Source organism: Hibiscus syriacus, unplaced genomic scaffold, assembly GCF_006381635.1.
Source record: "Hibiscus syriacus cultivar Baekdansim isolate YM2019G1 unplaced genomic scaffold, ASM638163v2 tig00110174_pilon, whole genome shotgun sequence".
NCBI lineage: Eukaryota > Viridiplantae > Streptophyta > Magnoliopsida > Malvales > Malvaceae > Hibiscus > Hibiscus syriacus.
In genome coordinates, this window is record NW_024062612.1 from 434,744 (window position 1) to 449,246 (window position 14,503).

General features: G+C 34.6%; 2 protein-coding genes across 2 annotated transcripts; both read right to left on the reverse strand.

Moving 5' to 3' along the window:
* Positions 1–5,985: 5,985 nt before the first annotated feature.
* LOC120216977 (zinc finger MYM-type protein 1-like) lies at positions 5,986–7,944 on the reverse strand. Its single transcript, XM_039214232.1, has 4 exons — positions 7,758–7,944; positions 7,334–7,697; positions 6,814–7,276; positions 5,986–6,717 (listed from the first exon to the last, which is right to left on the reverse strand). The coding sequence occupies exons 1-4, from the start codon at positions 7,942–7,944 to the stop codon at positions 5,986–5,988; spliced, it is 1,746 nt and encodes a 581-aa protein (XP_039070163.1).
* Positions 7,945–11,245: 3,301 nt separating this feature from the next.
* Positions 11,246–14,108, reverse strand: LOC120216865 (pyruvate dehydrogenase E1 component subunit beta-3, chloroplastic-like). The gene is made up of 5 exons (XM_039214149.1): positions 14,074–14,108; positions 13,870–13,982; positions 13,685–13,785; positions 13,576–13,619; positions 11,246–12,442 (listed from the first exon to the last, which is right to left on the reverse strand). Exons 2-5 carry the CDS (start codon positions 13,976–13,978, stop codon positions 11,470–11,472), a joined length of 1,227 nt encoding a protein of 408 aa, XP_039070080.1. The 5' UTR covers positions 13,979–13,982; positions 14,074–14,108; the 3' UTR covers positions 11,246–11,469.
* Between the last annotated feature and the right edge of the window lie 395 nt (positions 14,109–14,503).

The following is a 14,503-nucleotide window of genomic DNA, read 5'->3' on the forward strand; positions in this document are numbered from 1 at the left end:
GTTATTAACCGAGTTACAAGTTGAACTTGACATGGTTAAGGAAGTGAGGGAACTTCAAAAGACCGATGGTTGATTGTTAGCTAAGATTGAACAGACTCATTATGACAAGGCGCGTAGTTTTGAACTAAAGAATGACGATGTGTTATTCTTCTGTAGTCGCTTGTGTTGGACACCTTTGTGTTGGAAAGAGCTTAGTGAGAGGAAGATAGTGGGTTCTGATCTAATCATATAAGTTGAAGAGGAAAGTCGATTGATTCAAAGTCAACCAAAGAAAGCTTTTGACCGAAAAAAATCCTATGCAAACTTTAAGTGCAAGGACATAGATTTCGAACTGGGCGACAAGGTTTTCTTAAAAGTGTCACCTTGGAAGAGGTTTTTTGGTTTAGACATGAAGGAAAGTTAACTCGGTGCTTTATTGAACCCTATGAAGTTCTTGAGAGAGTTGGATATGTAGCTTACCAACTAGCATTGCCACTAGAGATAGACTACATCCACAATGTTTTCCATGTGTCGATGCTTAGGAGCTATTGTTCTGATCCTTCCCATGTTATTCCCTAGAGAAAATCAAAGTAAGTCAAGATATGACCTATGAGAAGGAACCTATAAGGATCTTGGATTTAGAAGTCAAGGAACTAAGAAACAAATAATTTTCTCTAGTGAAGGTCTTGTAGAGAAACCACAGGATAGAGGAAGCAACTTGGGAGACTGAGGAGGACATGCAATTTCAATATCCTCATCAATTCTACTCAAGTAAATTTCGAGGATGAAATTTCTTCTGAAGAGTGGAGAGTTGTAATACCTCAATTCTCATATTAGTGGTTTCGGGCTAACCTAAGAGTGAGTTATATAAACCTTTTAAGCTTGTGAAGGGCCCTTGTCCAAATATTAAGTGGCTATAAGCTTAACTTCGATTTGAAAGATGAAACCAATGAGGGTTTGGTGAAGGAAACCTTCTAATAAGCTTACAAGTGAAACACCTTGATGAATTATGTGATAACATAAGATCTTAATAAGGTAAGATTCCATAAGACTTATGTCTTGTTTGATTCTTGGGAAACATTAAAAACATCCGAGTTACTTGTGTACGAAGTTGGTATAGTTGAGTTAAGGATTATCCAGATATATCCAATATAGTGTTTGTGTACTTTAAATTGCTAGTTGGATGTTGAGTCGACGCTAAGTGACCCGAGCATATTCTGAGTACTCTAGAGGAGTAGACTAGTCGAGCAAGGACCGATGCTATGTGACCCAAACCTAGCTCAAGGTATAGGGAGACGTTGATGCTTTGTGATATAGGTCTCATCTAAGATTCTTTAGTAAGTAAATAGGGGTGTAAGTCACGTGATGCTAAGTGACCTCGGGCTATGCCACAATGCTTACTTGGTTGTTGTGTTAGTGTATGAAAATGTTCATATATATACTTGCAACATGCTTTTATGTTGGATGCATGTAGTATAGTTTGGTTATTTGTGTGGCACTGAGCTTAAGAGATCATTATATGGAATGTGTTTCCGTGCGCAGGTTCTTAGGTGGCAATTGAGGAGTTCATCACCGGATTTAGGACTTCCAAACTCGATCTTTCATTGGAGTATGTCTCGAATATTATAGAGTGCATGTACTATCATAGACCCTAGATATTTATTTATTTGATTCATAACCTTTATTTTATACTAATATATTTTGGAGACTATTTTCGGGAGCTCCCCCGTATTTACATACTTATGTTCAGTGCTCGTACTATCATTCTAGGCATTTATATTGTGTTCAATTGTTAAAATGGTAAAAAAATTAAAAAAAATGGTTAGCCACATAGGTGGTTTCATGTGACAATCTAATCATCTAGACTTTAGGTCGGATCAAATTAGAGTGTTACAATATCTATACAAAAATTTTCTTTGATGTTTAAAAAAAATACCTTGTTATCGATACCCCTATTGGGAGTATCGTTACTCTACACTCAATATCGATACTCCCATGAGTACCAATACCAAAACGGCCTACTACCCTACAAGTATCGAAACCTGACCATAAGTATCGATACTCTTTGGGTGAGTATTGACACTTCACTTCCAAAACTCTCTCATTTTTAAGCTAGCTAATGAACAATATCAGTACTTCTATTCCAGTACCGATACTCGAACTCAGAAATACCCTATTTAGGCACAAAATGACTCCCAAATCCACCCCAAAAGCCCTATTGAGGTTCCCAAACATTCTTAAAGTTTTATGTATGAAAGAAGGGGCATAATAGGTCTTTACACATGCTAAAAACACCAAATGCTTGAATCTACCATTGATGCTCATTCATGCTTCACAACTCAATACTCGCTAGCTAGATGCATTCTCATGACTCACAAATGGCATAATAGGTCAATTTCTCTTTTTCCCTTAGCCTTGGAGCTTTATCCCACCTCTTTCACTAATTAAAGTCAAGGCAAATGAGTTACTAACTCATTTAGAGGCTTAAAAAGATTAGAAATATGATTTTAAACCTCTAAAAATTGAGTTGGGATTACTAAGGAAACCTAAAGCCCACTTTAAACCCCTACCTAGGCATTTCCATGGTCAAAACTCGTAATATGAGACTTGGATGAAAGCTTTTGATGTTGGGATTTCGTTTCTTACCTTAGAAAATATGAAATGTGATTGAAAGTCTACAAGTTTCCACCTTTGCACAATGTTTGGAAGAGGAAGAGCTATGAGAATGGATAAGATGAAGTAAGGGACAAAGAAAGCTAAAAATGAGGGGAAAAGGAGAGTGGGTAAGAAAATTACATCAATCTCATTAAAACTAATTAAGCCTTTGTTTGAAAAGAGGGTAAAATTGCCTTTTTGGTCATTCCTCTTACATTCAACTATTAAAATGTCCTCTTTTTCTAACACTTGGGTCTAACCCAAGGCCAAGTTCATCTTTAATTTGGTCTAAACTTTACATAGATCTTATGGGCTTAACTAAATAAATCTCGGATTAACTGAAACTATTAATCCGAGACTTGAAACGTTACAAGAGCAATGGAAGTGGACACCCTTATCCCTGCATTTTTATTGGATAAGTTTCTATACTCAACTTCTCCGCTGGGAACTAAAAGATAAACGAAAGAAAAACTAAGATAAATAAATGTTTAATTTTAAAATAAGTAATTAAGCTAGAAATAAATTCCCTTAGGTAATTGGTGGACACTGACAGAACGCCATTAAAGTTGTACTAAATATATATAAAAAAAAAAAAGAAATAACCCAAAATGTGCCATGCCTGAAGTCGGTCAAATTTTGCTATAATATTCTTTATCCCAATTTGTTGATAACGTTGCATAATCTCTCACTAGCACAAATCTTTTATATTTTTGTCTTAAAGAATCATTATGGATAATAGTTCATTTCTTACTTTGTTTGGACTGATGAGACAATTAGGAAAATTGTTTTTATTTGTTGTGATGTCTATAAGATCACTTACAAACATTTTATTATGGCTTATCGGCCTTTACTCGTTTTCAAGAGTTGACCTCCGTTTATTTGTTTTTATTTTATCATTGATGAATACATTTTTCAATGATAATCATATTTTATTTTATTTAGCATTATTTTGTATAATGGTGCAAACGAATTTCGCACTATATTAGTGCTACAAATTGAGATACATTTTCGGTTGACTTTATAGTAAGTGTGTGAAGTATAAATTAAATAATTGATGGATAAAATAGAATACATTAATTTTAGATAAGGATAGTTCGTTAATTTTTAAGATTTTAATATATGGTCTTTTCATTCCAATTCTAGATAATGGTATAGATTTTTCCTCAACCCCATTATCAAGCAGCAGCCCCCACACACTAATGGCACATATTTTTGGCGTCTAAACAAAGAAAAAATTATGCCTAAATATCAGACCGGCGATGGTGCGATATCACAATAATTGATTACCCTTCTAACATAACATGACATGCGTCCTTAAATGCATGCATGCATGGTTAGTAACGTAAACAATTTTGTCATCAATATATGCAGCCATTAACTGTGTGTCCCTATATGCTGATTGAACTGGAGCCATCGGCGAGCATGCATCTATGCATTAACTCCCTTCAACCAACAGAAATGTGGGTACACCTTGAAATCGGGATGTGTCGAACCTACATTCAACCACGTCTCGCTCTCTTAGCTCTCCTGGATTTCGGTTTGCTATGGCGACCTTTGCGTCCAACCGAAATCTACCTGACGCTTCAAGCTCTAATGGGCTCATTCAGTGATGACTCTCTTATTCGTTTTTATGTAGTATGTTCTAGGACTATGTACGTGGAACTAGAATGTTCGACGCTTCCAGTAACCTAATACCCAAGGAATATATATAATATTAACACCAACTAAGTTTCTTTTCTTTTCATATGTATATTTAACTTTTAATTCGTTTTTCTTAAATGAATTTGTGTAAATTATGGATATTTGATATGTTCACTACTAAAACATCAGATCACGTGCCAAAGTATTTTTCAAATACCCTCAAGTTTTTCACCTGCAACTTTTGCGTACATATATATATGAAGAAATCGAAACCAAAGGAAATTTTGGATGCAAATTTCGTGACGTAAAAAATTAAAAAATCCCTTCACCGAATCACAATGGAAATTTATGCATATACAACAATAAAAATAATAAATAATAAAGAGAGATGTCTGCAGATTTGGTCATCAGAGCAATGCTGAAGCCGATACCAAAACATTTCCTCTTACGTCAAAAGAAAAGAAGACGAGTGGGTCTCCCATGTCCAACCCATCCATCTACCTTGGCTTTGCCAATATACAATGCAGATATAGCAATAATATTTTTCTACAATATTATCAATTTGCACTACATGCAGAGCCAGAGGAGACCATATTCTGGAATTTGGATTTGTCTCAAATTTTATCAGCGTCAATGTCATCATTAATACTATGGATATGGCGTGTGACTAAAATCACCAACACCCTAATAAACTTGCAATTTTGCACATCATCATTCACAAGCCCAATGCACCAAAAGAGAAATTCAACCTGGCCATGTTATTGTCACTTGATATTGTATATCAGATTTATCAATGCAATCGAGTTCATTTTTTTAATGTCATGAATAAAAATACAATTTAATCAATTGAATATTATTGTTATTAATGTTCTTGTTATAAGCTGTAGGTTCTGGTACTTTTAAATGTAAATGTCTCCTATTTATATGTTTAATTGAAGATTGACACAACAATGATAGTAAAAAGTTACTTATTTGGAGAACCACATTAAAATACTAATTCCATCTCATATTAAATTTTCACAAATGTCACAATTTCGCCAAAATGTCTATTATTATAATTATTATTAGTTTATACGAGAAAGGAAAAAAGTTATATGTGAATTAAATTTTAGACACGTCTCAATGAAAGGTTTTTCTATTTTTTTTATTCCACAAATGATTCTATTGACTTATTAAAATTATTTTAATCTTTAACAAATAAAAAAATCAAAAAGAGAATATTTTACTCCTTAAATAATTTAAATTCGAACAATTGTGTTGCAAGTATAATAAAAATAGAAAAAAAATATGAAGATAATATCCAAAGGTTTACCGACTCAATACATTATATTGCATGAATATTCCACATGTCTAGATTTAAATGGTCTCTCTCTCTCTCTCTGGATATATGCATGCCTTAATTGTTTGAAAATTGGAGCCAAAAGAAAAAGGGAAGTAATTTTGAATCCAAGAAGCATGCTTGAAGATCATATTCATGCACTGATCACCGATATGTGTTTGACACTTTTGATGATCCGGTCTGTTGGACTTAGTGGCGGATTCAAGAATTAAAAAATGGGGGTCCAAAATAAATATTATAATGTTCATTAATAAAAAAAGTTATATAATTAAAAATCTAAAATAACAATTCATTCAAAAAGCACAAAAAATTACTAAACACTAGAAACAATTACAATTGTTCTCGACGAGCTTTCATTCCTTGAAATCGTTTCAAGATTTTTTTTCATCATCGATTTGGACAAGAACATCTCTTTCTATATAAGTGACCAAACAATCATTTAGAAATTGATCACCTATGCTATTTCGCAACTTATTCTTCACGATGATCATTTTAGAAAATACTCTTTCCACACTTGCGGTTGCTACGGGGAGAATCAATACCAACTTTATGAGCAAATAGACTTGTTGGTACACTTGATGCTTCTTTGTCTCGACAAGCTTCATGGAAAGTTCACCCATATCTTTCAATAACCAAAATCTATCATCCCTCCGCATATCAACAATACAATTATCAAGTTGATCATCAAGGGCTATTCTATCAACACTTGTAAATTCATCGAGATATAATTCGGCAAGTCTAAGTATCTTTTGTTTGTCAAAAGAAGAAAATTTATCAAGTGGACTCAAAGAAGCCATACAAGTCAATAACTCTATACTAATCTCATCAAATCGGTTGTTTAACTCTTGAAGCTGAAGATCAATAACTCCCAAGAACACTTCAATTCGAAAATGATGAATATTAGTAGTATCCAAACGACAACGTTTCTTTCTTCCCGGAGGAGTATACACAACATCCATATTAAGAATATCAATGTTATTCTTGTTACAAAATGAAGTTAAATTAGCAAAAAAAGACTCCCACTCGTTTTCCCTCATATTTTGCAATCTTTCTTTAGTTAAAGTAACAAGTGACATAGCATTGACAATATCTTGATCTTTTCTCTGTAAAGCTTTGTTTAATTCATTCATAATCCCAAATATTCTCTTCATCAAGTGAATCGTGAAAATGAAATCAAATGACTATATTGCAAAACTCACATTATCGGTTTTTCGAGCATCATCACCATTTCGAGCATCATTACCAATTAAATCAAGCACCTCATGTATTGTATAATACAAATCAATCACATTCAAAATCAACTTATAATGAGACCCCCAATGTGTATCACCCGGTCTACCTAAACCAAGCTTTTGGTTTAAACCTTTTCCAGTCACAATTTCACCATTTTCAAATGCTTTTGCAATTTTTTCAGCTTGTTTTCCTTTAAGCAAATCTTTTCGCCTACATGATGATCCAACAACATTCAACAAATCTCCAAGTGTATCAAAAAGCCAACCACAATCTTTATTTTTCTTAGAAACGACAACAATAGTTAATTGAAGTTGGTGAGCAAAACAATGTATGTAGTGTGCAGATTGTGTTTCTCTCATGATTAGAGTTTTGAGACCATTAAGTTCACCCTGCATATTACTAGCTCCATCGTACCCTTGCCCAAAAATTCTTGAAAAACTCAAAGAATGCTCATCAAGCAAAGAAAATATAGCTTCTTTAAGAGACAAAGATGTGGTATCTCCAACATGAACAATTCCAAGAAACTGTTCCTTTATCATTCCTTTTTTATCTACATAACAGACACACAAAACCATTTGTTCTTTTTGAGACACATCACTTGACTCATCTACTAGTATTCCAAAATAATCTTTACCAAGATCTTCCACAATTGCCTTGGTAGTTTCTTTTGCACAACAATTTATAAGCTCTTTTTGCATCAAAGGTGCAATTATTTGATTAGTTTTAGGTGCATTTTTCAAAACAACATTTCTCACATCATCATTCTTTTCCACAGTCCAATTCAAAAGTTCAAGAAAATTTCCCTTGTTACTTGATTCATCACATTCATCATGAACACGAAATGCCAATCCTTAATGTAAAAGAAATCTCAAACAATGAAGAGAAGTAGTCAAGCGGATTCGGTATTCACTTTTAGCTTGCTCGGTTTGTTGGTCTAAAGAAACTTTCAAGGATGACTTAAAGTTCTTTAAATTCTCAAACTTTTGAAAAGCTTGATTATGAGCACTATTAATTCCACCAACATGTTTTCTAAACCAAACTGGCCTATTCCCCATTAACAAAAAATGCATCTCCTCCTGCAGCTTTGGTAGTTTCATTCTTAAACAAGTAACAAACAAAGCAAAATGCAACATCTTTTGAAACACTATACTCAAGCCAAGAATACTTATTAAACCAAGATTTATTAAAGCGACGTAATGTACCTACTCCGAAGTCCGTTTGAGGAAATTTGTGCTTCTTTGGTTGGCAAGCACATTTTTGTATGTATTCTTTCCTCACTGCTTATCGATCCATTGGATGATAATCAATAATTTTTTCCTTTTAGCCGGATCATGTGGAATAGAGATATCATTAACTTGGCTTTTCATATCTCTTGATGCAAATGTTGTACTATCATCTTGTGCAATACATTTAGATCTCATTTTGGTTTCTTGAGTTTGGGGCATATTATTTGAAGGGAAAGAAAATTCTTGTTCGACTTGAGTTGCTGAAGGTTGAGTCGGTGATTAGACACAAATTGGCACTTGGGAATAACTTGCATTATTCTTTTTGAACTTTTGAACAAACCAATCCAACGTTCCATTCTTCTTCTTTCGTTGAGAGTTCATCTTTTCATCATTCATCTTCTTACTACTACAATTACAAAATTTACAAATCACAATAATTATTGATTATAATTCACTATTAGTAATTATATTTATTATCAAAGAAGTAAGATCTTAATTACTAATTAAATAATTTTAATGGATTCAACTTAAAAATTAAAATATCAAAATTGCTTCTACTTAAATTACACAAATTTAGTATACCTTTTTTTCTCCATCCCAAAAATACATATTAGTAATTTTACATATCACAATTTAACATTCAAATATTTTTCATAAAATACTAAAATCTATTAAATTGATTCAAAATTTAATTTTATCTCTTAATTTTAACTCACTCAAATAAAAATAAATAAATTTCAAAACTTAAAAACTCAAATATAAATTTAACTAAATTTAAGAGGGTAAAAGAATGACTGAAGAACCTAACTATTTGAGGAAAAGAAATGAGCAACAACTTATCGACGACTTGGTTGAGGAAGTTCACCGAAAAATCGCCGGTGAACAGCGTCGTGGCAGGTGGTTTAGGCAAAAATAAAAGATTGAGAAATGAGAATTGAGTAGCAGTAGGGTTGGAGTTTGTGGGTTTGAACGCAAAGCAGAAGCTTTAGTATTAGTAATAGCTTAAATGAAAGATTTTTAAATGATATATATTATTTTAATCAATAGTTTTTTAATTGAAAATATGAAATAGATTGACAGCTTCCTACTCACTCACAAACACAAATTTCAACTACAAAATAAAGTGTATAGAAAAGAGCACAAATTTCAACTACAAAACAAAGTGTGTAGAAAAATCAAAAAAAAAATAAAGGTGTGCAGAATTTTTAAATTTTAATAATATATATTAAGTGTTGTATTTTTTTAAGGAAAATAAGTATACAACTGCTAATTCGTGGGCCATATAAATCCGCCCCTAGTTGGCCTAAAAGATATTAGGCAGTGACTGTGAGTGTCCAAAGAGAATACGGCACAGCGACATCCCTGCATGGATCATAAGACATGTTTAGGCATGTCCCTGACACAAGTTGTTATTTAAAACGACCACGTTTTTGTTTGATTAAATCCCCAAAGTTGATTGCTCTTTGCAAGTGATTCACAATTTCTCATGCCCATCATCAATGTCTTAAAAATCAGATTAACATCTCGCTGTTCATGCACTTAATTAGTCCCACCTACCAGTCATCCTTTCTTCAGCTTACAGTAAGGCATAAGTCACTCAAGTAGTTGTAAAGAGCCTGCAACTTGCGAAAACAACCCCATCATGTCCACTCAGAAGACAAGAACACTCACATGCAACGCTGCAAAGCCAAAATAAGATATGCCGGATTGTCTACTCTACCAGCAACGTCCCATGTAGAGAATTATCTGTAAATATCGTTGATATAGAACGAGCTAGTTGAAATCTTTTCCAACCTGAAAATTACACAATCCGACATTAACCGTTGCCACTGCATCTTGGCATTGATGATCAAGACAGCAAAATTGCAGCATCATCAGTAGTAACAATATCAACTCATTTTTGACATTTCAATAAATGCCGATATATGCAGATATGGTGCCAGAGATTTTTTTTTCTTTTTTATGAAATTAGAAAAGAGAAGCCATGCGGGAAAGCCACATCTTCTTCGATCTGGATCGAGAACACCATACTAGGGCATCAGACATGAAAACATGGCTTATCCCATAAGGAAATATAGTGTATATGCAATTTGATTTGATTCTTTTTTTCTTCAACATGGGTAGATTTGAATGTAAATCAAGGAAAAGATGTGGATGTTTATGCAAGTATCAGCAACCTTACTGAAAAACATTGTTATTCATGCAAATAGCTATATACAAGCTTTAAAAGTCCCTAGGCTATATCATTGTGGCATAATTCCTTGGATATTACATTTCCTCTGCAACAGCCTTTCCAGGGTATGAAACATTCACATGCTTAGAAGAAATCCACTAGCCCACTCACATGCATTCCACTGGACACCTAAAGATCTCGACTGAAGGAAAACAAAAACAAAAAATAGTCCAGCTTCTGTGGCAATGGGAAGGCCACGACAGCCTGCTTTACCTTTTAAAAGTAATCCCAAAGACGGGGCATACAGCTATCAATTTTTTTGGGAGCAAATCGTTGCCTCACAAGCAGGCGATTCCTAAAGTTCAAAACCCAACACGTGGGTTAAGAGAGGTGAATCACCTTGGCGACTTCATCAAACAATGGGTTCATGCAACTGACTCTCCAAGGCCCAACATAATCGACCCAGACCCACGAAACAACCACCACGTTTCCCCATATTGTTTACGGTTTACCCAAGTTACAGACCAAGCTCTTGGTTATAATAAATTACCAAGACCCCCTGGGAAAGGTCATTGGTAAATTTGGACATCAGATTTGAGAAAGTTAACTTCAACTCAAAGCATGCTATTTTTTGTTAATGTTTTTCCTTTAAATGTCGATTACGATAAATCACAAAGCCTATGCTGTGATGATCATAGAAGAACAAACTTTTGCAGAATAAAATCAACAAATCAAATGCAAATGAAACACATTCAAAGGTAGGGGGGATTAAGTTTGAATGCAAACAAAAGCTATGCAAAACTTAAATAAATAAACAGAAAATTTAAAAACAATTGGAAGATATAAAGAAATGGGACTATTTCCTTTACCACATTCATAAGAAGAAAAAAAGGACAAATGGATTACACTGGTTTATTTAACAAGTATTTACTCTTTAGTTGTGTGACAGAGCAACTAAATGGAGCACAGAGTTACTTTCAGTACCACCTGTAAAATTGGTTGAAGAAGAAATTATTTTCCATTTCAGCCAAGAAAGCACCAGATCAAACATTTGCCTTTTAAATTGACAAACACTTGCAGGTTGTAAATTGACAAAAAGTGACAACCAACAGAAATTAGATATTGAAAACAAAGTTTCCAGAGAACTGGTTTCAAGATAAACATCACAATACTAACGGAACATCAACTATGCATCAATATTTTTTGCTAACGTGAATTCGCAACTACTTGCAGAGCTGCTCAACGGCAGTCACAATCTGGGCAGGCTGAACGACAGTTACTTCCTCCAGTGTTCCGGCGTATGGTGTAGGCACATCCTGTGAAGATAAGCACACAATTGGGGCATCCAAATAATCATTGAAATTCTCCGTAATGGCAGCTGTCAGGCTAGCACCAATACCGCCAGTCCGCATGCACTCCTCCACAATAAGAACACGATGAGTTTTCTTAACTGAGTTACCAATGGTGTAAAGATCAAATGGTTTCAAAGACCTAATATCAATTACTTCGGGATCATATCCCTTGTTCACCAAAGTTTTAGCAGCCTGCATCACATGATATCTCATTCTTGAATAGGTTAGAATGGTGACATGTTCTCCAGGCCTTACCATCTCAGCTTCCTCAAGATTACAGATGTAATCCTCATCTGGGATTCTCTCCTTGAGGTTATAAAGCAAAACATGCTCAAAAAGGATAACAGGGTTCTCACTTCTGATTGCAGCCTTCATTAAGCCTTTGGCATTGTAAGGGGTTGAGCAGGCAACCATTTGGATTCCAGGGATCGACTGAAAGTATGATTCAAGACGTTGAGAGTGCTCAGCCCCTAGTTGACGTCCAACACCACCAGGCCCACGAATAACTATTGGTATGGTAAACTGACCACCAGATGTATAATGAAGCATACCACAATTGTTGGAGATCTGATTAAAAGCAAGGAGGAGAAATCCCATGTTCATACCCTCAACAACTGGTCTCAAACCAGTCATAGCAGCTCCAATTCCCATGCCAGTGAAGGAATTCTCAGCAATTGGGGTATCAAGAACCCTAAGGTCTCCAAATTTTTTAGCCAGTTCTTTGGTCACTTTGTATGAGCCTCCATAGTGACCCACATCTTCACCCATCACACATACACGGGGATCCCTCTCCATTTCTTCTTCTAAACCCTCTTGCAGAGCTTCAAAAAGTAAAAGCTCATGCCTAGAATACAAAATACATCTAGTTAAATATATTTTAGAATTGCAAGAGGGTTAACGACATGGATAACTAGTATGACTGTAACATTTGTTCACGAAAAAGCAAAACAACAAACATGATTGTGATAACTAGTATGACTGTAAAATTTTAAAATTGCAATGTAACTCCATTGCAACACACAGAAACAGAAAATATTGATACACACACATACGAAAACCTATCCGCATACATACATAGATGCAGACATGAATACACCCAGGACTCAAGTCACACAGAAATGGATAACTAGTATGACTGTAACATTTGTTCACGAAAAAGCAAAACAACAAACATGATTGTGATAACTAGTATGACTGTAAAATTTTAAAATTGCAATGTAACTCCATTGCCACACACAGAAACAGAAAATATTGATACACACAAACGAAAACCTATCCGAATACATACATAGATGCAGGCATAAATACATCCTTTTAATTTATCATCTGACATACATGTCGACAACATCTAGTTGACAGATTGAGATGACTCAATCGTAGCACTAACAGTTCCATGAATTGCAGAGGAAAAAGAAAACAATGCTTTCTCATCTTGTGCAAGACCACACTGATTTTAGAAAGATGTGAATGGTACCAAATGCCTGGACCTCACACCGTATTATGAAGTTAAGTACTTTGTTATGCGGGCATCTCAAACAGAAAATTATCTACGCAGACCAGAAGCATGGTGCACCCTATAAACTATGGTATCAATGGTATTCTCTTATATTTAAACAGCCATACATGGGAAATATGTTATCAAACAAAACAAAAGCCATATTCACTTATTCAGTCAAATGCCAGAAATGGATAAATCTGAATAGAAAGCCAAAATATATTAAATTCCAAAATAAGACTTCAAGAACAACAAAAAAGGGAAAGAATTCAATGTTATCTTACTGGAATGCCATTAGGTGGAAAAGTTCGAATGCATTTTCCAATCATGCTAATTAATGTAGTACTAAAATCCACATCTTTCATTTTTGCAAGAGAAAAACAAACACATAAATAATTGCTTTTGACTTTCGTAGAACTCGTATTTAACAAATATTGAGCAATTGAGTACAATGTAAATCAGAATCAGAAATAGAATCATACCCTGGTTTGGAAGATGAAGAAGCATCGATGCTATCAGCTGTGGTCTAAATAAAATTTAAATTAGATTAGCAACACAAAATAAATAAATGAACTTCAAGATTCCACTTACTGCAACTGCATTGGAAATCAATTGTTGAGCCCTTCGACCCTTAAGATTTAGATTCACGGTTCCTTCAGATCTGACCACCGCAAAGCTTGCTCCTTTCCTCGCTTCACAAAAATCAAATTGAGAGATAAAAAAAGAAGTTAAGATATGAAATAAGAGAAAACCGAAGAAAATCCAGAGTAGCTTACCGGAGAAGGATCTACGAGGAGAGAAAACGGATTTATTGGAATCGAAAGAATTGGACGGTGACAATGATAAAGATGCAGCAGCTCCAACTCCATGGAAGATCGCAGCCATTGGTTTGACAGCAGCGAAAAAATCAAATGAAATGTTAATTTCAAAGAAATTGAACTGCAAATGAATTAGTAAGAGGAAGACTGAAATATATACGTGAAAAATGAAAAGAAACTGGGCGGAGAATTTGAGGCTCTTTTATTTTCTTGTTTACGTTGCGCGATTTGTTCGAAGTGCCAAAAGCGAAGCGAAAGAGAGCTAGCATCTGGCGAACTGCGTGTTAAACGCCGTCGTTTAGTTCTACGAATGGGCTCCTGACACGGGTGTAAAAGAGGTTTAATTGGATGGAAACGTGGGTGTAAGATAGCGGGAGTTGCATATGATTATGTTATCATTGGTGACCCACCACGTGAATGTGGTTGGGAAGGGGTGAGGGCACCAACTGGCGATTAAATTAAGAGATAGCTTTAATAAAACTCATTTTTTATTTTCGGTAAAATTTGTGAGATAATAGTGTGGAAAAAAATTCGTGAGATAATGTTATTGAAAAATTAATTGTTGAGATATGGTGTTTGCTATAGGAAGAAC

Bases quoted from the DNA above. Each gene is read 5' to 3' on its own strand.
- LOC120216865 (XM_039214149.1), bottom strand. From the start codon at position 13,978: ATGGCTGCGATCTTCCATGGAGTTGGAGCTGCTGCATCTTTATCATTG. The intron at 13,786-13,869 runs GTAAGCTACTCT...ATTTTTGTGAAG, and splicing joins TCCTCGTAGATCCTTCTCCG to CGAGGAAAGGAGCAAGCTTT. The intron at 12,443-13,575 runs GTATGATTCTAT...TTTGTATTCTAG, and splicing joins TCTTCATCTTCCAAACCAGG to GCATGAGCTTTTACTTTTTG.
- LOC120216977 (XM_039214232.1), bottom strand. From the start codon at position 7,944: ATGAAACTACCAAAGCTGCAGGAGGAGATGCATTTTTTGTTAATGGGG. The intron at 7,698-7,757 runs GTGAATACCGAA...TTTTACATTAAG, and splicing joins ACAAACCGAGCAAGCTAAAA to GATTGGCATTTCGTGTTCAT. The intron at 6,718-6,813 runs GTGAGTTTTGCA...AAAGCTTTACAG, and splicing joins ATGCTCGAAAAACCGATAAT to AGAAAAGATCAAGATATTGT.